Below are 20617 nucleotides of genomic sequence, written 5' to 3' on the forward strand. Positions count from 1 at the left end.
CCCGCGCCCCTTTCTTCGCGCCCCCGCCCCTCGGCCCGCCAGGCCCCCTTGCCGGCCACCCGCCAGGCCCCGCGCCGGCCCGCCCGCCGCCCAGGACCGGCCCGCGCCCCGCAGGCCGTCCGCCGCCCGCGCCGCCATGGGAGTGGAGGGCTGCACCAAGTGCATCAAGTACCTGCTCTTCGTCTTCAATTTCGTCTTCTGGGTAAGGGCTGCGCCGGGGGCCGGGGCGGGAGGGGGCGGGCACACACTCCACGTTGGGCAGGTCCCGCGGCAGCGTGCTAGGCCCCGCGGGCGCAGCGCGGGCCGCGAAGTTGTGGGGCCACCTGTGGGCTCCAGGGGCGGGGTGGGGGTTCGCCCGGGGCCACCGCGCCCCCCGACATTGGGGCTGAGGGCTGCGAGCCGAGTTTCGGGGCCTCTGTGCTCGGGGGCCCACCTCTGCGGCCGGGCCGGGGCTTCTGGGGGCCGCCGGGCAGTTCCCGCTGTGGTGGTGATGGGTGCGGTGGTCGCGGGTCGGGACCCGAGTACCCGGCCGCCCCTCAGCTAAGGAGGGGCCTGCGCGGGTCCCTGGCCGCGGATTCCGGACTGCTGCTTCGCGGGGACGAGGGGGGGGCTCGCGGGCGGGACTCCTGGCGCCCCGCCCCCATGAGCTCATCAAGAGCCGCCGCCCCTGGATGGTGGGGCGGGGGCGCACACTTTGCCCGAGGTTGGGGGCGATCCGCCTCACTCTTTCCCCAGCCCAGCTCACTCTCCAATCTGCGGTCACCACCCGAGACCTTCCTGGGGGTCGCGCCTAAAAGGAGCGCAGACTCCCGCCGGGATGGCCCAGAAGCTGGGGTGCGCGCACCTTGGCTGTCCCTGCCTGGGAGCCGATCTCCCTCTCCTCACCCAGACACGTTCCAGCGGAGGCCTCCTCCCAGAAGGGCTCTGGAGGCCTCGCAGGAGTGGGGATCCCGCGGTTCTGAGTTGGCACAAGGAAGAGAGTGGCACCAGGGGCCTGGAGTGGATGGCAGGGTTCGGGAGTGGGGCCGCTGCTTTGCAAGAGGGGCCCCCACGCTGGGCATCTTTGGGTGCCAGCGTGGGTGGAGGAGGGTCTTTTGCTGAGAATGGCTTTCTCCTGACCGCAGTCTTTGCTGCTGGGAAGTGACTGATGGGCTTTCGCCTTTTGTTTCCATTTCCTGTCGGTGTTAGAATTGGGGAGGGGGTGGAAATCCCTTCTTGGCCTGGAAGGACTGGAGTGGGTGTCCATGGCCGCGGCCTCCCCGTGGCCACGCCCCTGGGCATAGACTGCAAGCCCCTCCCCGTGCCCCCCAGGCTGTCACTCCCTTCTCGTGGAAGACTCGGCTGATGTCCCAGTGGACCGAGTGTTTCTCAAGTTGAGGCAGGGAGGGCAAACTTTTAAAATGGCCCCTGGAGCCAGTGTGTGGGACCAGAGACATCTGTTTCCCATCTGGACGGCTGAGGATCCCAGTGCGGATCTGGGGCAGGGAGATTATTTGGAGGGGGAAGGACGGAGGCTGAACTGAACTCTCAGCTGGGAGAGGAGTGGGGCAGTCACATCCCACCTTCCCCAAGCCGGGCTGTTCTGCACAGCCTGCTTGGGACGCTGGTGGGAGTCACTGTGGCCTTCGGCACTGCCCTGGCAGTGGGGGCAGCGAGGCCATTTGGGAGGGGCTCACCTTCCCCAGGCCCGGCCCTGGGACCTCAGCCGTTGCTTAGTGGTGGCCTGCTTCAGCCCAGGCATGTGGGAGAGGCACCAGACACAGGATGTCCCTCTGCCGGCCCCTGAAGCCCCATCCCCTGACGAGGCGAGTGTGGACCTGGGGGTGGGGGCTGAGGGAGGGTGTGGACCTGGGGGCAGGGGCCGAGGGAGGGTGTAGGCCTGGGGGTAGTATGGGCTGAGGGAGAGTGTGGACCTGGGGGTAGGGGCTGAGGGAGGGTGTAGGCCTGGGGGTAGTAGGGGCTGAGGGAGAGTGTGGACCTGGGAGTAGGGGCTGAGGGAGAGTGTGGACCTGGGGGTAGGGGCTGAGGGAGAGTGTGGACCTGGGGTAGGGGCTGAGGGAGAGTGTGGACCTGGGGTAGGGGCTGAGGGAGAGTGTGGACCTGGGGGTAGGGGCTGAGGGAGGGTGTGGACCTGGGGGTAGGGGCTGAGGGAGGGTGTGGACCTGGGGGCAGGGGCTGAGGGAGGGTGTGGACCTGGGGGCAGGGGCTGAGGGAGGGTGTGGACCTGGGGGCAGGGGCTGAGGGAGGGTGTGGACCTGGGGGCGGGGGCTGAGGGAGAGTGTGGACCTGGGGGCGGGGGCTGAGGGAGGGTGTGGACCTGGGGGGGGGGCTGAGGGAGGGTGTGAACCTGGGGGCAGGGGCTGAGGGAGAGTGTGGACCTGGGGGCGGGGGCTGAGGGAGGGTGTGAACCTGGGGGCAGGGGCTGAGGGAGAGTGTGGACCTGGGGGCGGGGGCTGAGGGAGATTGTGGACCTGGGGGCGGGGGCTGAGGGAGGGTGTGGACCTGGGGGCAGGGGCTGAGGGAGAGTGTGGACCTGGGGGCGGGGGCTGAGGGAGGGTGTGAACCTGGGGGCGGGGGCTGAGGGAGATTGTGGACCTGGGGGCGGGGGCTGAGGGAGGGTGTGGACCTGGGGGCGGGGGCTGAGGGAGATTGTGGACCTGGGGGCGGGGGCTGAGGGAGGGTGTGGACCTGGGGGCGGGGGCTGAGGGAGAGTGTGGACCTAGGGGCAGAGGCTGAAGGGGAGTCACGGGAGGGGACTTCTCCGGAGGTGGATTTTTGCTCTCTGGACGGTGCGTCAGCACTGGGTGAGCCCCTCCTGCCTGCCCAGGCTGAGAGGTCTCCCTGGCAGCCCCCTGGGAGTGTCGCCAGGGCGGGCCTGGAAGTTTCCCAGGCAGCTGGGGTGGAGACCTGACACATCCCAAGGGTGCTTGTTATTAAGGCTCAAGGAAATGTCTCCGAGGCCTCGCTGCTCCTCTCCCCAGGGCCTGCTCCCTGCAAAGCATTGAGAACTGAGTCCGTCCACAGTCACTGTGGACCCACCCATCCACTGGGGCTCAGTGGTAGCCAGCAATGCCAGGCTGGGTGAGGTGGGGTTGGTGGGCACCACCCTGGTGGACCCCCCTCCACCCTGGTGTCGCAGGGTGTGTGGCTGAGAGCACAGTGCCATGGGCTTGGGCCTCCTTGGTGGAGTCCCCAACACACTGCTCTGGTCCTGGGCCTCGGCCTTCCCCGTCTGCAGTGGGGGCCCTCAGTGAGCCTACCTCCTGGTGGTGTTGGTGGATTTGCTGACATGCCTGAGTGTTGACAGGGGGCTTGGTGCAGGAAGGGCTCAGGGCGTGGGTGTTGGCCAGGGGTCCAAAGGGACCTCTGCCTCAGAGAGCCCAGCCCAGACAGGCAGGATGTGCAGTGGGGAAGGGGCTGCGGGAACCCTGCAGGGTCCAGAAGGACACAGTGCAGTCCTGTGGGCTCAGGGGAGGCTGGTGGGGAGGAGGTTGACAGTGGATATCTGGATGGGGCACTTGTTAGAAGTTCCATTTTAGAGAGGAAAAAGGCCTTGCCTGTGGGAGAAGGCAGCTGGGGTACCCTGACCTCTTTCCCAGGAAGGAGCCCACACACACACGCACAGGCACTCACACACACGAATGTGCACACACGCACACTCCCACCTGCACACACACTCACACTCTTGCTGTCTCCCTTCCCAAGCCAAGGTGCGAGGGGGAAGGTCTGGGCAGCATGCACCTGCGCCCTGACCGCTTTGGGGGCCAGTGAGAACTGGGCTCCCTGGGTGCGGGGTGGGCCCAAGCAGGGGGGACATTGCAGATGCCCTGGCCAAGCAGCATGGAAATCCTGTCCCTTGGGTGGGTCTCGGAGCCTCCATCAGAGGCGGCTGGCACCTGAGACCCACCTGCTGCCAGGAGCAGGGCAGGAGAGTTTGTGTCCCGGGACAGGGAACTGGCCTGTGGGAGCCTTGCCTTCCTCATCTGTGTAATGGATATAAGAGTCTTCTCCTCGGGGGCTGGCCAGGGAGTCCAGAAGAGGTGTCACCAGTCCCCGCAGGGAGAAGAGCGGTGTCCCCCGCCTGGGACTGGCTGCTCCCCCAAGCTAATGCAGCTGGTAGCCACCTCCCAGTGGCAGGGCAGCCAAACCCGGCCGGGAAAGAGACTGATTAGAAGCCTCGCTCACGGGTATTTCTCGCTTCCAGACAGCACATGACTGTCATTTGGCAGGTCTTTCGCCGTCCTTCCGGGAGAGGGGCTGCAACCCTGGCAGGCGCTGTGGGGGAGGGGGCTAGGACATCCTGTGCCTGGTTTCACCAAGTGGGTGTGTGGACTTTCCCTGGCTCCCCCAGGCTGTCTGGCTGCACAGCTTTGGGGAAACGGCCACTGGGCCAAGCGGGCCGAAAAGAGGAAGTCTGTGGTTTGTCTCTGCTACAGACTGGCCCCAGTGAGGCTGTCCAGCAGTGCAGGGCACAGAGCAAAAGCAGGGAGGTATGGGCCTACTTCCCCGGTCGCCCCTGTGGCTGGCTATGGCTCTGCCGGGTGCTGACAAGTCACTCGCCCTCCCTGCGGTCACCAGGGTGCATGTCCGAAAGCCCTCCATTCTTTCCTGGGTTTGAGGGTCCTTCTCCTGCACCCACCCCAGCGCCCAGTTCAGCTCAACTTTCAGAAATCTGGTTCACCCCCAATCCCTTTCTCATAACTGCTTCCAAGCCCAGACAAGGAGACAGACCCCAAACGATCCCTACCCCTATTTCCGCACCTGAAATCGCACCACGGGAAGAGCTTTGCTCATAGAGTCAATAAGGCTTAGAGTCCAGGCGCCTGTGCGAGGGAGCAGGTCATCACCCTTGTACCCACCGTGGTTTTAGACAGGACCCTGAGGTTGGGGTGGGGCTGGGGCTGGAGAGGAGCCAGGTGCCCTGCCCCTTGCTTGGGCCCCGTGTCCCTGTGATCCAGGCTGGGCGCGCTATGGGTGCTGGGTGATATTCCAGCCCTGCAGGTGTCCGCCTTGTTCCCAGCATCCCTCTGGGCAAGAAGAACCAGGCTCACCCAGAAATGGGCTTCAGTGATCTCCACTTCAAGTCGTCCCCACCTGCCTTGTAGGACACAGTGGTACCTGGTATGCTGGGCAGCCTTCCAGGAACCTCTGGACTTACTCAGTGTCCCCCAGCCCTACACACCATTCTTTGTGTTTCTGGGCCCAAACTAAGCCCCCCAACCTGGGCTGCAGAGCAAGTGCTGAATCATGAGAGACCCTTGAGGGTCCTCCAGGTAGGCCCCCAGTGCTGGAGGAGTCCCCTCAGGCAGGGGGCCATGCCCAAGGGTGTGGAAGGTCAGCTGGCAGCCGGATCTCACTTTTGGGGCCGTAGGCTTCCTGCACTGGCCGCCAATGCCATGGCCGTGGGATGGCCAGGATAAGGCATCTGCCCCCCACCCCCACCCCCCGCACAAGGTCTTTGAGGGCTGCAGGCTCAAGGAGTTGGCGGTAGGGCTGGGGGACCAGGGGCACAGAGCTTGTAAGCGCCTCTCTCCAGGATGTGGGTGGCCCAGCAGGGGAGCTTTGAGAGTCCAGGTGTGAGATTCCAAATGCTAGGGGCCTGAGAGGAGGGAGCGACCAGCTTGGCCAGAGCCTGGTGGATCACGCCCCCACCACGCCTTGCTCTTCTCTCTGGTGATGTGCTCTCCCACCACGTTTGGAAAGTTACTGCTTCCCTCTTCCTCAGTCCCTCGGGCTCCCAGTTATGGAAGTGGCGTGATTCAGAGAAGGTAAAGGATGGGAGGGAGAGGGCTGGGTGATGGGGGACCCCGCAGGGCGCCCTGTGCTGTTACATGGAGCTCCAGGATCAGGGCAGGTGGGCAGCCTGGGGTCCTCACTTCTCTCCCTAGCCAGGCCAGGTCCCTCACAGCCCTGCCAGGAGCATGATATCCGCTGCGGTGCAGAACTAATCTCAACGCTCAACCCCAGGTAACAGTGTAGGTAAAACAGATGACAGGGCGTGAGACTCACCCCAGGACAGGCGAAGGACCCAGGCCGATGGGGGCCCAGAACAGTCCTGATCCTGGAGCTCCTTCCCGAGTGGGACCCCAGGGGTTTCCGAGGGGCTTAGAGTAGGGCTAGGGACTTCCTGGCTTCCCTGCCTCGGGAACAGCTGGCCCTGGAAGGGGCTTGGTCCTCGGGGCACTGGTGCCCCCCACCCCTGATGCCTGGGAGACACCAGCATCCTCTGAGCATGTGCCCGTCCTCCTGGTCCCGAGGGAAGTGACTCCTCACATCCCCCAGCTGGCGGGGCCAGAGGGCCAGCATCCTCGCCTGACACCTATTTTTAGATGCTGAGACAGGCGGCTTCCTCGGGGCCAGGGGCCCTGTGAGTGGAGCTTCCGCTTCCTGGCCTAGGAGAGAATTCCTGCTCCTCTTCCCTCCATGCTGCCTTTTCGCCCCTGGAGGCCACAACGGGGTCAGAGGGGCAGCTGCTCACCACCTAGGAGGGCCTGAGAGGGCCCTACGTCACCCAGGGAGGAGTCTGGCCCCGTCCCCAACCTCCACACCCAGGCCTGGCACTGCCCCTTCTTGGTGGGCAGAGAGTGAGGGGTTGGCCTGCGGGGACCCAGGCTGGAGGGGCAGTTCACCTCCGGCCCCCAGCGTCCCTTCCTGGAAGCACCTTGGTGAGCCCCTCCCCTCCACCCACTATCTCCAGGGGTACTTCCTCCTTTCCTTCCTGCCTCAGGGCCTCACTGTCCTCCTGGGGAGGGTGTCTCAGGCCCCAGCACCTCCCAGTGGCTGAGCCGAATGGGCACTTCCCGGTGTGTTTCCCATATGTGCAGTCCCTAGGTGTCGGTGAGCAGGCACAGAGCCCGCAGCGTGGCCCTGCCTGGTGGACCCCCTCCCCAAGAGCATCAAGGGAGGGCCTGGACTAGAGACGCACAGATGCCCAGCCTGTACGTAAAGGCGGGTGAGCTGATGTACCATCGTCCTCGTCCCCCACTGGGGTGCCTGGGCAGGACTTGGGGTGACCACTTGGCCCGTCTGGGTGGGGGTAAGGTATGGGTGGGGCGACCAGATCCCTGCCCCTTCCTGCAGCTGTGGGGGTGTGTGTGCTGGCCTGGAGAGCTCCCACCCGAAGTTCTGGCTCCTGGCTGTCCGGGGCCTGCGGGGGCAGCGAGCAGCTGGCATGGGTAGGGGAGCTGACCTAGGCCTGCCCGGGCAGTGCCTGCTGCCTTTTGCTCCCTTTCAGCTGCTTCTTGGAAACAGCGGACAGGCTGGGCAGGAACCCAGTGTGCTTGGCAGCCCCCCTTTTAAAGTCGATTCTGTTATTTATTAATTCCCAGGAAGGAGAAAGAAAGAAACAATCCTTCATAGAGTACAAACACTGCTTTTAGTAGCCTTGCAAGGAGCCCTCCAGGAACCCCACAGGTTACCTGGGCTCCATCCTGAGAGCCACCCTCCATCCCCAATCCCCAGCAGAGCATCTTGTGGGGTGGGGTGGCTTGTGGGGCGGGGCGCCTTGGGAGGCGGGGTGTCTCTGGAAGCGGGGCGTCTCGGGAGGTGGGGTGGCTTGTGGGGTGGGGCATCTCCTGGGGTGGGGCATCTCGGGAGGCGGGGCGTCTTATGGGGTAGGGCATCTTGTGGGGTAGGGCGTCTTGTGGGGTGGGACGGCTTGGGGGGTGGGGCATCTCGGGAGGCGGGGCGTCTTGTGGGGTAGGGCGGCTTGTGGGGTGGGGCATCTTGTGGGGTGGGACGGCTTGTGGGGTGGGGCATCTCGGGAGGCGGGGCATCCTGGGGGCGGGGCATCTCAGAGGGCGCCTCCCGAGGCTGGAGTATCTTGGGAGGTGGGAGCAGGTGGCAGAGAGGCTTCCCACAGGTGAGCTTTGAGCAGGGAGGTGCCTGTATGGATGGCTCTGTGGGGAGAGGGGTGACAGGAGTTCCAGATTCCAGCACTTATGAAACCTCACAGTGATGGAGAGCCGAGTGCTGCTGTGCAGGCTAAGTTGTGTGCATGTCAGCTTCTGCACTTTTATTTCCTTGTTTGTAGACAAGGCAGAGAGAAGCTGAGATGGGCCTGAGGTCGCCTTGGTGAAAGGCACTCAGCAGCGAGGGCCTTGGGCTGCCCTCCCTCATCACCGTGAAAGCGGGACTCTCTTTTAACTGACATCGGGCTCCATAGTTACTCCAGTCCTAACTTTGATGGATCCTAAAAGTGCACTTCTAAGGACGCGGCTTCGGTGTTTCCCATGCCGCTGCTTGCCCCTGGGAAGCGTTGGCTCCGCCTCGGAAGAAGTTAGCACCAAGATGGCAGCCTGTGGTCTTTGGGGTCCAGAAGAAACACTGGCCCCGGGGAGTTCAGTCATCAGGGACTTAGGATGTGGGGGCTTTTCAAACAGCTTTATTTAGATGTGATTGACACACAGTAAATGCAGATGTTTAAAGGGTACAACTTGGTAAGTTTTGACAAATTTATACCCCCGTGAAACCATCACCAACTCCCCAGGTGCCCCTGGGGCCCTTGGGATCTCTGCTTCCTGCCCCTCCTCCCTGTCCCAGGGCAACCACGGGCCGTCGCTGTGGGTGCACACAGCATGCATTTCTTCAACAAGCGGACTCAGAAGGCACTTGCACATCGTTGCTGTTCTGCCTCTTTGGTTCAGCATGATTACCCAGAGGCCCACTCGTGCCGTGGCGTGCCTGTCGTCTATGCACCCGTGCTGTGGCGTGCCCGTCGTCTGTGTGGCATGCCTGTCGTCTGTGCACCCGTGCTGTGGCGTGCCTGTTGTCTGTGTGGCATGCCTGTCATCTGTGCACCCGTGCTGTGGCGTGCCCGTCGTCTGTGCACCCCTGCTGTGGCATGCCCGTTGTCTGTGTGGCATGCCTGTCGTCTGTGCACCCGTGCTGTGGCATGCTCGTCGTCTGTGCACCTGTGCTGTGGTGTGCCCTTTGTCTGTTCCTTTTATTGCCGGGCAGGGTTGCACCCACATGTGCAAGCCAGCGACGGACCCCAGGTTCACCCTGGGGCATATGGGTTGTTTCAGTTTGGGGCATTTACAAGAAACGTTGCTAGAACATTTGTGTACAAGTCTTGTGTGAACCTAAGTTCATTTCTCCTGGGTAAATACCTGTGCATGGAGCAGCTGGGTCATGTGGTGAATGTGGGTTTCACTACTTAAGCAGCAGTTTTACATAACTGCCAAACGGTTATTCAAGGTGGCTGGACCGTTTTACAGCCCCCGTTGTGTGCGTCCCAGTTGCCTCCCCCAGCAGCATGTGGTGTGGTTGGTCTTTTTCGTGGCAGCCAATCCACTGGGTGCGCTCGGGATGTGGCTGCAGCTTGACCTGGGTTTCCTGATCCCTGGCAAGGTGGAGCATCTCTTCATGTGCTTTTTTGCTATGCGTGGATCTTGCGGGGAAGGGTCTGTTCCTGTTTTTTGCCCATCTTTCAAAGATTGGGTTGCCAGTTTTCTTGCTGTTGAGTTTGGAAAGCTCTGCATACGTTCAGGGCACAGGTCCTTTACCTGGCTCTGCCCCAGGTCTTTCGGAGAGCAGGTGTCTTTCGCATTCCTGACTCTGGGGAACCTCTAGCCCTGCCACATGGGGTTTGTTATGGGGCAGGGGCATCTGTGCCTTTCCCACCATGGGGCTTGGGGATTTGGTGCTGCCATTGCCCTCCCTCGTAGGTGGCCCTAGGGGGGTCCCTCCACCTCCGTTTCCTCATCCAGAAACCGGGAGTGACCATCACCACCATTGTTGTCACCTAGCTCCAGCTCAAGGTCCCTGCTGAAGGTCGGAGAGCTTGGCATGGCCCCCTGTTTGTCCATGCTAGGGCTGGGAAGACCAAGGCCCAGGTGAGGCCTCTGCCCAGTGCCTGGCACTCCTTCTTGCCCCATTTTTCCACCCAGGGTGGCTCCCGACTACTACTTGTAGCCTCGGGGACAGTTGAGGTGGACAGGCTGGCGTCACCCCCATTTCCGGCTGTCCCTCCCACCCCCTTCTGGCCCAGCTGTTCTGCCCTATTAAAAGTCACATGGGCCCTCGGGTCCTTCCTGGTGTTGGCATAGGCTCTTTCAGGCCCTGCAGGCCAGGACCAGCCTTCCCTGCAACCCTCGGCAGAGGCCTGGGGCCGGGGCTTGTCTAGGGGCAGCCTCCCCATACGGCCCTGGAGTCTGAACAGGAGCCCCTTCCCAGAGCACAGCAAGAAGCTGCAACGTGGCCTGAAGTCCCACCATTAGCAGGTTTGGGGTTTAGGCTAAGCTTTGCCATCACTACCTTTCTGTTAGGACGGTATGCCCATTAGACGGGATCATCCCCTCAGCGCCCAGGCTAGAGGAGGGGTGGTCCCTGCCCAGCCAGGGAGGGCTGGGGGTGGATGGGCCTCTACAGAGCAGCTTCTGAGCCAGGCACGGTTCCATGATCAGCTCTGTTTTATAGAGGGGAACACTGAGGAACGGGGAGCCTGGGGACCTTCCAATGGCCCCACAGCTCCTGTGGCTGAGTCAGGGTTTGTCACCAGGCCTCTGTGGGGATGAGGCTCCCCCATCCACCTGCCCCACTCTGTCCTGGAACAGCTCTCAAAACGGTCTCTGGACCACAGTTTCAAAACAAAATAAGCAATGTTTTCAAAGGCCCTGGAGGAAGCCAGAGTTACCACGGCAACTCTCGGCCTCACCACCTCCTCCCGCCAGGCTGCATCTGGAGCCAGCTCAGGAGGGCAGCAGGGTGAGGACAGCCAGGCTCTCTGGGGCCACCCCCCAGCCCCCACCCTTCCTGCCTCTCCTGCACTGTCCACGGCCCTCCCTGTGCTCCCACGGGTATAATGGGCACAGAAGAACCAGGAGCTGTCTGCCCCTGCAGGATTCTGGAAGCCAGGGGCCCCTGGCCTCCCTGGGGCCTTGTCATGTGAGGGGCACACGTGGGGTCCCAGCTGCCAGATGGCTTCCAGCGCTGCCCGCAGGTGTACGTTGGGCCCTTGGTGACTCTAATGCACCTTCCACTCGGCACAGAAGAGCTTCAGTCTGGGGCCTGGGCGGGGGAAGTAGGCTGCCATCCTCGCTAAACCAAAGTGTGAAAATTGAGTTGAAACTCCCATAGGAGGGCAGGAGGCACAGCTCCTCAGAAGAAGGTCTGAGAAACCACAGCCCAGGTTGTTGTGTTGGGTGTGTGGAGAAGGTGCTCTGGCAGTCCTGCTACAGGGGGACCATCAACAGCCCCTTTGGGGTGAGAGCCCCATGGCTGCTGGCACCAGCAGCCCCTATGAGGCTTATTTTATTTTTGAGACAGGGTCTTGCTCTGTCACCGAGGCTGGAGTGCAGTGGCACAATCATAACTCACTGTAGCCTCAACCTCCTGAGCTCAAGCGATCCTCCTGCCTCAGCCTCCAAAGGTGCTGGGATTACAGGCGCTTGCTACCACGCCCAGCCCCCTCTGGCCTTATTGTTTGCCAGGCCCAGCTCAGGTCCCAGAGGAGGGGAGACAGGAGTGTGAGGGAAAGGGGGAAGAGGTATAGAGCCCCCAGCTCCTCCACCCACCCGAACCCTCACCGAGGCCCTAGACCCTAGACCGGCCTGACCGGGGAGTCCTCAGGGCTTTCCTTGGGTGCAGGCCATGGTGCTGGGGCCTGAAGCTCACACTCTGCTGAGCACAGCCCCCTGCCCACCCCCACCCTGGGGCCCTGCTTCCCTGGCCAGGGCCATTGGAACAGGAGTGGGGCTGTCCAGGTGGTGTTCTTGGGTCCAGCCCTCAGTTTCTCTTCTGCAGTTGCCCGGCAGCCCTGCATCTGTGGTGGGGTCGGCGCCTGGTGCTGGTGAGGCAAGGCCTCAGCTGCTGGGACAGGACCTGCCTGGCACCCAGCTGGTGGCAGAGCCAAGCATTCCGACTCAGCTCTGGGAGCAGCTGCCTTCTGGGCTGGCATTCTCCGCCAGGGGGGTTGTGCCCTCATGGCCCCCCCGGGTGCCTCCTCACCTGGCTGATTTCATCTCCTGTCCCCCTGCCTCCTCCTCCAGGAAGCCCCCAGGGCCTGGCCCTCCTTGAGAGTGGCACGGAGGAGGAAGAAGACTCGCCCAGGCCCATGGGAGTCGGATGGTGGCCGCACTTGTGGGGCCCTGACCCCATAGGCTTCTTCAGCACGCCCTGGCCTGGGTGATCCCTGCCTCTGAGGGCTGTGCACGGCTCGTCTGCCAGACTAGATTTTAGGGGATTCTTGTACTGTCCTCCTGGAGCAGCAGGGGGTAAAGCCTGACCCACCCAGACTGTCCAGCAACAAGGGCCTCCTGCTGTGGGCCAGGGACCCTGGAACTGACCAATTGTGTCCTAGGGACGCAGTGTCCCCAGGCTGCTAGAGGGCTGTGGGGCCCTGTTTCATGCCTGAAGCAGGAAGAAACCCCAGGAGAGGTCTGAAGGGGACCCAGCCCCCACCCCGTCTAGCAGGGAGGAGCCTCTGCAAGAGGCCGAGGGGTGCTGAAGTGGAGGAGGATAGAGGCAGCAGGACTCAGGGTCACTGGTCATTTATGGGGATCACATGGCTGCAGTGTGCCCTGCATGGTGCTAGGCACCAGGGACAGCAGAGGACAAGCCTGTGTCCTCTCCCACCACCAGAGGGCTGGGCACTGCCCCTAGGGAGAGAGGGGGCCTTGGTGTGTGCAGAGGGGGGCCTGGGGCACGTGCCTGGCCTGGTCAGATGATCAGAGTGGGCTGGGCTGTGCTTGGTCTGGGGCCCAGTCTCAAGGGCAGACCCCACCTGGCTAGAGTTGGTTGTGTGCACACCGGACGACCCGGCGTTGAAGGCCTCTCCTCTCTGTGAGCCCCATCCCCACCTGCCAGACTCCCAGCACAGCCTGCTTCCTGCCCCAGCTGCTGAGCGACAGCGCTGGGCCGGCTTCTGCGCACCCCTTCCCCCAGCCCATCTTGGAAACCACAGCAGTGTCCTTCCTCCCAAGTTTCCCTTCCCAGGGCTGACATCCCACAGCAGGGATGTATCCCACAAACCCCGCAGGCCCTGGTGCCTACAGCTTGGCCTGGTAACATCAAATCCTACCCTCTCCTCCTGGCAGCAAAGATGGGGTGCCCCCACCCCAGAGTTCTCAGCACCCCCAGACAGAAGCAGTCCCCCAGCCACCTCAGAACTCTTGGGGCGCTGCCACACCCTTGCAGGAGGGGGCAGTGTTCCTGGGATGCTCAGGTCCTGGTATCACCTCTGGCCAGATACGGAAGATGAAACTACAGGGCGTCCAATTCACCTTGAACTTCAGATAAACACCGGATTATTTTTTTGTATGTCCCGTGCAATATTTGGGACACACTTACCCTAAAGAAGTATTCTGTTTTCATCTGAGAGGCAGATTTAACCGGCGTCCCGTGTCTTCCTGGCAGTCCTGCCCTGGAGTCACACTCCACAGGTGCAGGGCAGGGCCAGGCTCCAAGTAGATGGCGGCCAAAGCACCTGCCCCATGCTCCTGACTCCCGGGGCTCTTCAGGGCATTGCGAAAACCAGCAGCAGAGCTGACACCTGGTCCCTGCTCGGGAGCCAGCAAGGCAGGAGGCTGCTTAGGCCTTGCGTGTGGGGTGGGCGCACTCCCTGCTGCAGTGCTCTTCGTACATGTGACACTGTTCCCGCTCTTTCCCAGCTGGCTGGAGGCGTGATCCTGGGTGTGGCCCTGTGGCTCCGCCATGACCCGCAGACCACCAACCTCCTGTATCTGGAGCTGGGAGACAAGCCCGCGCCCAACACCTTCTATGTAGGTGAGTGCACATGTGGCCGCAGACGCATTCAGGGAGGGCTTCCAGGAGGAGGCAGGTCCTAGCCTTTTGGATGGGGACATGGAGGGTGAAAGACAGTCGGGCATGGCATGTGTGGGCAGGGAGGCGGCCCTGGAAAGGGCTCTGGGCACAAGGGTTGAGATGGAGGTGGGCCTGTGGCCTGCTGGCCCCTCTGGTCTGAGCCAGGGCAGGGGGTGGCAGCTAGGCCTGGGCAGGGACTGTGTGGAGACCTTGCTTATTTTAAGTGTGGGGTTATTTCGGGGGAGGCTCCCTGAGAAGGGTGGGGCTGGATGCCTGGGCCACACAGAGCAGCCGAAGCAGCTGGCACTGTGGAGCCCGGGAGGGAGGGAGGGAGGGAGGGATGGAGCTCAAGGGATGGAACCCAGTGAGGGGTGGAGACGGGGCAGGGGAGGGGTGGAGAGGGGTGGAGACGCCCCAGAGGCTGGTGTGACTCAGCTGCCCCTGCAGGCAGCTGCACCTTGCTGCCTTATTAGGCTGCGTGTGGGGGACTGGGCTGCCCTCCCTGCCCCCAGGAGCAGGAGCAGGAGTGATGGAGGAGGAGGAGGAGGGCCGTCTCACTGTGCAGAGAGCAGCGCCCTTCCTCCTGGTGCCCCTGGCAGGGCTGGTGCTGGTGGGGCTCTGGGAGCATTTGTTGAGATGCTTCTGGCCTTGAAAGGAGGCCCCTGGGATGGCTCTGTTGTCCTCACAGGCTGAGGGGTGGGTGAGGTGGGCAGCCTGTGTGTCCCCAGTCCTCAGGGCTTCCCTCAGCCGGCAGGTGCCCCCAGGCCTGAAGCTGCAGGGCCAGGCCCCCTGCCAGTTACGGAGGCTGCTTGGCTTGGTTGCTGAACCAGGGCCCCAGGAGGCCGAAATGGCCCCACACCTGCACCGTCCCACCTCTTTGTCCAGTCACCCCAGGGCCAGGTGAGGGCCCTGGCCACACGGCGTGCCTGTTCCTTCTTCCCTATGCCCCGCTCATGGGTCAGAGGGCCGGTGCTGGGGTCCAGACGGTGTCAACAGGGATGGTCCCTGTCCTCCCCAGAGACAGAAGCCTGTGGCCCACGGAGGGTTTCTGGGCCCAGCCGATCCTAGGGAGGGTCCCATGGCCCTGCCCATAGGTTCCTGGCCTCTCTCGGGGCCGTGGTGCCCTCACAGGTGGTGTCAGGAGGACGGGAAAGGCTGCTTGTCCCAGGGGCTCATGTGGAGACCACCCCCTGCACGCAGCTGGGGCGCTCCTGCCTGTGTCCTCAGAAGCACTCGGCTTAGCTTTGCCCATGTGCCTGGGCTGTGGGTGGCAGAGCCCGGCCAGCATCCTCCGATCTCCAAGGGTGCATCTCTACTGGAGGCACCTCCTGGGCCTCTTGCTCCCCGCTTCCCAGATCATTAGGATATTTGGGGTCCAGAAGGGCCTCCCAGCCATCCTGGGCCTTGTCCTCCGGGGCCACCAGTCCAGCCAGTGACAACCACAGCATCCCCGGCCTGGAACGAGGCTGCCCCCAGCACGTTCCTCGTACTCCTGTCCAGGGACAGGAGGGGCTGCCCCTGCCACCGAGTCCCCTTCTCCAGGACCTGGGGCCTGTGGGTGTGAGGCAGGTGTTCTTGGAAGGGGTCACTCTCCAGGCACCCGGCGGCCAAGGCTTGTGGCTGGAGCAGCTCCCGCTGCTGGGTCGGCGTCGGGCCCCGTGTGGCCGGAGAGGAGCTGAAGGGTCACTTAGCTTCGGGCTGGGGCGAGGACAGGAGACACCCCAGAGAGGTATGCCAGGCCTCCTTCCTGCGCCCCACTCTCGGCAGAAGTAGAGGTCACAGGCTGTGCTGAGGCCCCATGGTGCTGCCCCCATGATGCCAGGGTGAGGCTGGCGTTGGAAGCAGGTGTCTGACCTGCATGGTGTCACCGTGGCCACATCAGAGCTCCAGCCCCAGAGCCGCCCACCCTCGGTCCTTGGCTGTGGTTTCCCTGGGCTGGAGGAGCCTGCCGTTGTGTTGGCCACACGACCACAGGACCTGCCACCCCCGACGTGGGCTCTGCCTGGGCCCCCACTGGACAGGGACCCCTTGGAGCTCCTCTGGCCACCAAGTCCTCGCCCATTCCAGAATCGGCCTTCTGGAGCCTCTTGCTGTCCCTGATGCGGGCTGGGCCTTGCCAAGGGCTTTTTTTCCTGCGCTGGGAACAGGGTGGATTTGCTGGGCTCACTCCCCTTAGAGACGCTGCAGGTGCGGTGGGTTAGGCCCAAGGGCGTTAAGAGAGGAGGCTGGGGTGGGGCTGGGGCCTGGCAGGGGGTCTGGCAGCCCTGGGCCTCCCACCTCCTGTCAGGACCAAAAAAGGCAACGCGCCCCTCCTGACCTGTACCCCTGAGTGAACCCAACCTTGCAACCCAGGAGTGTCAGGGCCTGAGGGGAGGGAGACCTGGCTCCTGGGCGCCGTGCCCGTAAGGAGGTGGCCACCTGCAGGGCATTCCTGGCAGAGGCTTCATCTGGCCAGGTAGGAGGCTGGGTGGCCGAGCCCCAAATCTGGGTGTGTTCTCTGCCTGGCGGTGGGTCCTGCCCCAGGCACCTTCTCCTCTGGACTGGCTGGGCAGGGACAATGGGCCTGGCTGCGAGGAGGGGGCCTGGGCTGCCTTCTGCATTGCCTGCAGCCCCTGCCTGCTGAGGGATAGGGGAGTGGGCAGGCAGTGAGAGACACTGACAGCTGTCCCGAGGGTACAGGGCCCTGTCTGGGTGGCCGGGCCCATATCTCGGGCCCACAGTGCGCCCCCCACCCTTGGACGGCGCCTTCTCCCTCCCCAGGTGCGTGCTGCCCAGCCAGGGAGCGTGGGGGAGTTCGGGAGGGCTGGCCTACACGCCCTGGTCCAGCTGTCCCAGGTGGGGTGCTGGGCTTCAGCCCTCAGCCCAGGGCCTAGGAAGCCAACTTGATCCTCCCCACACAGCAGCCAGGTTCAAATGCAGGTCCCGTAACGGAAGTGCTGCTGTGCAACCCAGATTGGGGGGCAGGAGCCAGCAGGGCCCCCCACCCTCTTCTCGCACCACACTGGGGAGGCAGCATTGGTTCCAGTTCCGGTTCCTGGGCTGCTCTCTCAACCCCGGCCTACAGCGGGGCCCGCTCTGTGCCTTCTGATGCCACTCCCACCCCACGCCGAGTCCCAGAGGCTTTGGGAGCGGGTGAAGGCGGTGGGTGGCGGGTGGCAGGTGCAGGCGGTGGGTGGTGGGTGTGGCAGGTGGCGGGCCCCACCGCAGGTGTCATCCCTGCGAAGCACCTGTCGCCAGCACTCAGAGCACTCATGAGGTGCACAGTCCCCATGTGGCCTCCTTAGTCTCCGTCCTGTGTCATGGAAGAGGTAACTGAGGCACAGAAAACTCACCAGGCCAGGCTGGGATGTGAGGTCCCTTGCTGCTCAGCCCTGGCAGTCAGCAACCCTCCATCTTCCCAGCTGGGCGGCCCGTGGTGGGTTCGGCACCCAGGACCCTCCGGGGTCTTGGGCTGTGGCGAGTGTGCAGGCACCCACCCGGTGTCTCTCTCCCCCCAAGGCATCTACATCCTCATCGCTGTGGGCGCTGTCATGATGTTCGTCGGCTTCCTGGGCTGCTACGGGGCCATCCAGGAATCCCAGTGCCTGCTGGGGACGGTAAGGCAGGGAGGCGGGCCTGCGCCTGGGCCGGGGAGGGGCTGGGGGCTGCGTCTGGCCCTGAGGAGGGGGCAGAGCTGGTGCTCAGGGCGGAGCCTAGAATTCTGGGGGAGGTGGCTCCTGTGCCCTGCTTTTCCTGTTTGGTTTTTAAATTAAATCCCACCGTGCTTGGTCTCCATCGTGGCCAGTTCCTACGTGACCGCTTTTCTTTGTCAAAAAATAGCCACAAATACAACACGGAGCAAGCCTCAGCTCTGAGGCCAGCCTCGGCGTCCCGGGCACACCGCCCCCTGTGGGAAGCCCAGGCCTGGCTGTGCCATCCAGGGCCTGGCCAGTCCAGGAAGAGGGAGCCTATGCCCGTGTCTCCAGTGGGGGAAACTGAGGCAGATCCCATGGCTCCCCCTTCCGTGGGGAGCAGGAACAAGGGGGTGGGGAAGATCAGTCAGGGGTCATGCTGCTGCACACGCCTCCCTGGGGGCTGCAGACATCCTGGACTCACCAGCCTGTGACCCCAAACCACACGCCCCGCCCCATCCACCCCGTCCTGTGGAGCCTGGTGCCGCGTGGGGACATCCTGGGCTTTGACGGCTCCTCCCTGCGCTGAGTTTTAGCCTCTGTGCCCCAGGGCTCCACACAAGCCGCTCACTCCTGGTCAGGTCGTGGGCTGGTGGCTCCCACTAGCCCCTCACAGACACGCCTGCTGGGCACCTGGGTGTGTGTCCTTGGGCCCCGCCTACAGCCTGCCCTCTTTCCTCCCTCTGGCCACTGCCCGGCTCCAGTTCTTCACCTGCCTGGTCATCCTGTTTGCCTGTGAGGTGGCCGCCGGCATCTGGGGCTTTGTCAACAAGGACCAGGTGAGCCTGGGTGTGCAGGGACAGGGCGGGGTGGGTGACGGGGGCACCCTCCTCTCCTGTCGCGGGTGGGGGTTGGGCTGACTCATGGCTTGTGGGAGCTCTTTGGGCTCCTCCTGGGTCCCACTTGCCAGGAGGATCTCCAGGGGCTTTATGGAGGAGGCAGCATTGGGGCTGAGCACAAGGCCAGCCTCCCGTGTCCCAGCACTCCCGGGGCAGCTGAGAGTGCAGAGTCCTTGTCCTCTGGGGTCTGGCCTCGAAGCCACCCTGCCCAGGGAGAGCCTGGGAAAAGTGCGTCCGCCTGGGGCGGGGCGGGGTGGGGGCAAGGAGGGGGAGGTTCCCCCTGTGCATGTGACCGCACCCCTCCCCCAGATCGCCAAGGACGTGAAGCAGTTCTATGACCAGGCCCTACAGCAGGCCGTGGTGGATGATGACGCCAACAACGCCAAGGCCGTGGTGAAGACCTTCCACGAGACGGTGCGGCCCCGGGGGGCGAGGGCGGGGAGCAGGGCCCCGGGAACCCGGCGGGGTGTGTCTCGTCCTGGATGAATCCTGCCTCCGCCCAGACCTCAGGAGCAGGAGGTGCCCTTGGGACCTCCAGGACCCCTGGGCTCAACTGGTCCTCGGGTGGGAACCTAGTGGGCCAGGCTGGCCCAGGGTGCAGAAAGCTCTGAGCAGCGCAGCTGAGGAGGAAGGCTGGCCCCTGGATGCGTTCTGCAGTGGGGAGCGCTGTGTACCCCTGGCCACCTCCCCATGGGCACATCCAGGGCTGACCTTGCACCCCTGCTCTCTGCAGCTTGACTGCTGCGGCTCCAGCACACTGACTGCTTTGACCACCTCAGTGCTCAAGAACAATTTGTGTCCCTCGGGCAGCAACATCATCAGCAACCTCTTCAAGGTGCGCGAGGCCGGCGGGGCCGCACCTGACCCCCCGCATGTCCCGCCCCTGGGTGGGGTCCTAGGGGTGGGCAGGTCACACGGCAGCCCCACAGGGAGCGACCACACTGGGTGGCATGGCCCCTGTCAGGGCTGGTCTGCTGGGAGGGTTGGGGTGGGACCGCATCTGGCCCACGAGGAAGGCAGGCGCCCTGTGCTGCGCATTCCAGGTGAAGAAGGTGGAGGCTCTGGGGGGTGGGAACTCACCTGCATCCCCAGCTCCACATGTGCACTCGTGGGTGTGGACGCCCCTGACAGCCTGTAGCTGGCAGGGCCTGCAGGCCGTATAGTGCCCTGTGGAAGTTTCCTGCTGAGGCCTCAGTGGAAGTCGTCATCAGTGATGCTTTAGGGGTCTAGTGACACCAATAACCGTGATCTCAGTGGAAAAGGGCACAGTGTGTCCCAGGCATTTCGCGTTTATGTTAAAACGGGTGGAAGATAGAAAGCCGGCAGAGGCCGGGCTGCTGCACCCGCCTGTTCCGAGGTGGGTAGGGGGTGGGGGGCTGTTCCCAGGATTCCCCTCTACGCTTTCTGTGGTGACCACGGATTACTGCGTGACAACGGGAAGCCGGGAGCCGAGGCCCGGTCCCTGACCACGCGTGCCTGGCCACCCCTGCAGGAGGACTGCCACCAGAAGATCGATGACCTCTTCTCCGGGAAGCTGTACCTCATCGGCATTGCTGCCATCGTGGTCGCCGTGATCATGGTGAGCGGGCGGGGGCGGAGGGCCTGTTCTCTGGGCTGCCCCTTCCGCGGGGCCTTGTGCTGACTGCGCCCCCCACCACCCTCCTGCAGATCTTCGAGATGATCCTGAGCATGGTGCTGTGCTGTGGCATCCGGAACAGCTCCGTGTACTGAGGCCCCGCAGCTCTGGCCACAGGGACCTCTGCAGTGCCCCCTAAGTGACCCGGACACTTCCGAGGGGGCCATCACCGCCTGTGTATATAACGTTTCCGGTATTACTCTGCTACATGTAGCCTTTTTACTTTCGGGGTTTTGTTTTTGTTCTGAACTTTCCTGTTACCTTTTCAGGGCTGACGTCACATGTAGGTGGCGTGTGTGAGTGGAGACGGGCCTGGGTCTTGGGGACTGGAGGGCGGGAGTCCTTCTGCCCCTGGGGTCCCAGGGTGCTCTGCCTGCTCAGCCAGGCCTCTCCTGGGAGCCACTCGCCCAGAGACTCAGCTTGGCCAACCTGGGGGGCTGTGTCCACCCAGCCCGCCCGTCCCGTGGGCTGCACAGCTCACCTTGTTCCCTCCTGCCCCGGTTCGAGAGCCGAGTCTGTGGGCACTCTCTGCCTTCATGCACCTGTCCTTTCTAACACGTCACCTTCAACTGTAATCACAACATCCTGACTCCGTCATTTAATAAAGAAGGAACATCAGGCATGCTACCAGGCCTGTGCAGTCCCTCAGTGCCAGTGGTGTCTGAGACCTAGGGGTTGGCCGGAGGGCAGGGGAGTCTGACATGGGT

At 63.5% G+C, this 20617-nt stretch overlaps 1 protein-coding gene across 2 annotated transcripts; it reads left to right on the forward strand.

The window, feature by feature from the left end:
* Positions 1-136: 136 nt before the first annotated feature.
* On the forward strand, positions 137-20537 carry CD81 (CD81 molecule). 2 transcript variants are annotated; one of them, NM_001009023.1, is made up of 8 exons: positions 137-202; positions 13611-13725; positions 17263-17360; positions 18140-18214; positions 18584-18688; positions 19008-19109; positions 19767-19853; positions 19943-20005. In NM_001009023.1, exons 1-8 carry the CDS (start codon positions 137-139, stop codon positions 20003-20005), a joined length of 711 nt encoding a protein of 236 aa, NP_001009023.1. The 2 variants fall into 2 exon arrangements, with proteins under 2 accessions (NP_001009023.1, XP_016775241.2); XM_016919752.3 differs by lacking the exon at positions 137-202 and adding an exon at positions 1315-1805 and having other exon boundaries at positions 19943-20537.
* Positions 20538-20617: the final 80 nt, after the last annotated feature.

The sequence above is a fragment of the Pan troglodytes genome, chromosome 9, assembly GCF_028858775.2.
Source record: "Pan troglodytes isolate AG18354 chromosome 9, NHGRI_mPanTro3-v2.0_pri, whole genome shotgun sequence".
In the NCBI taxonomy this organism is placed as follows: domain Eukaryota; kingdom Metazoa; phylum Chordata; class Mammalia; order Primates; family Hominidae; genus Pan; species Pan troglodytes.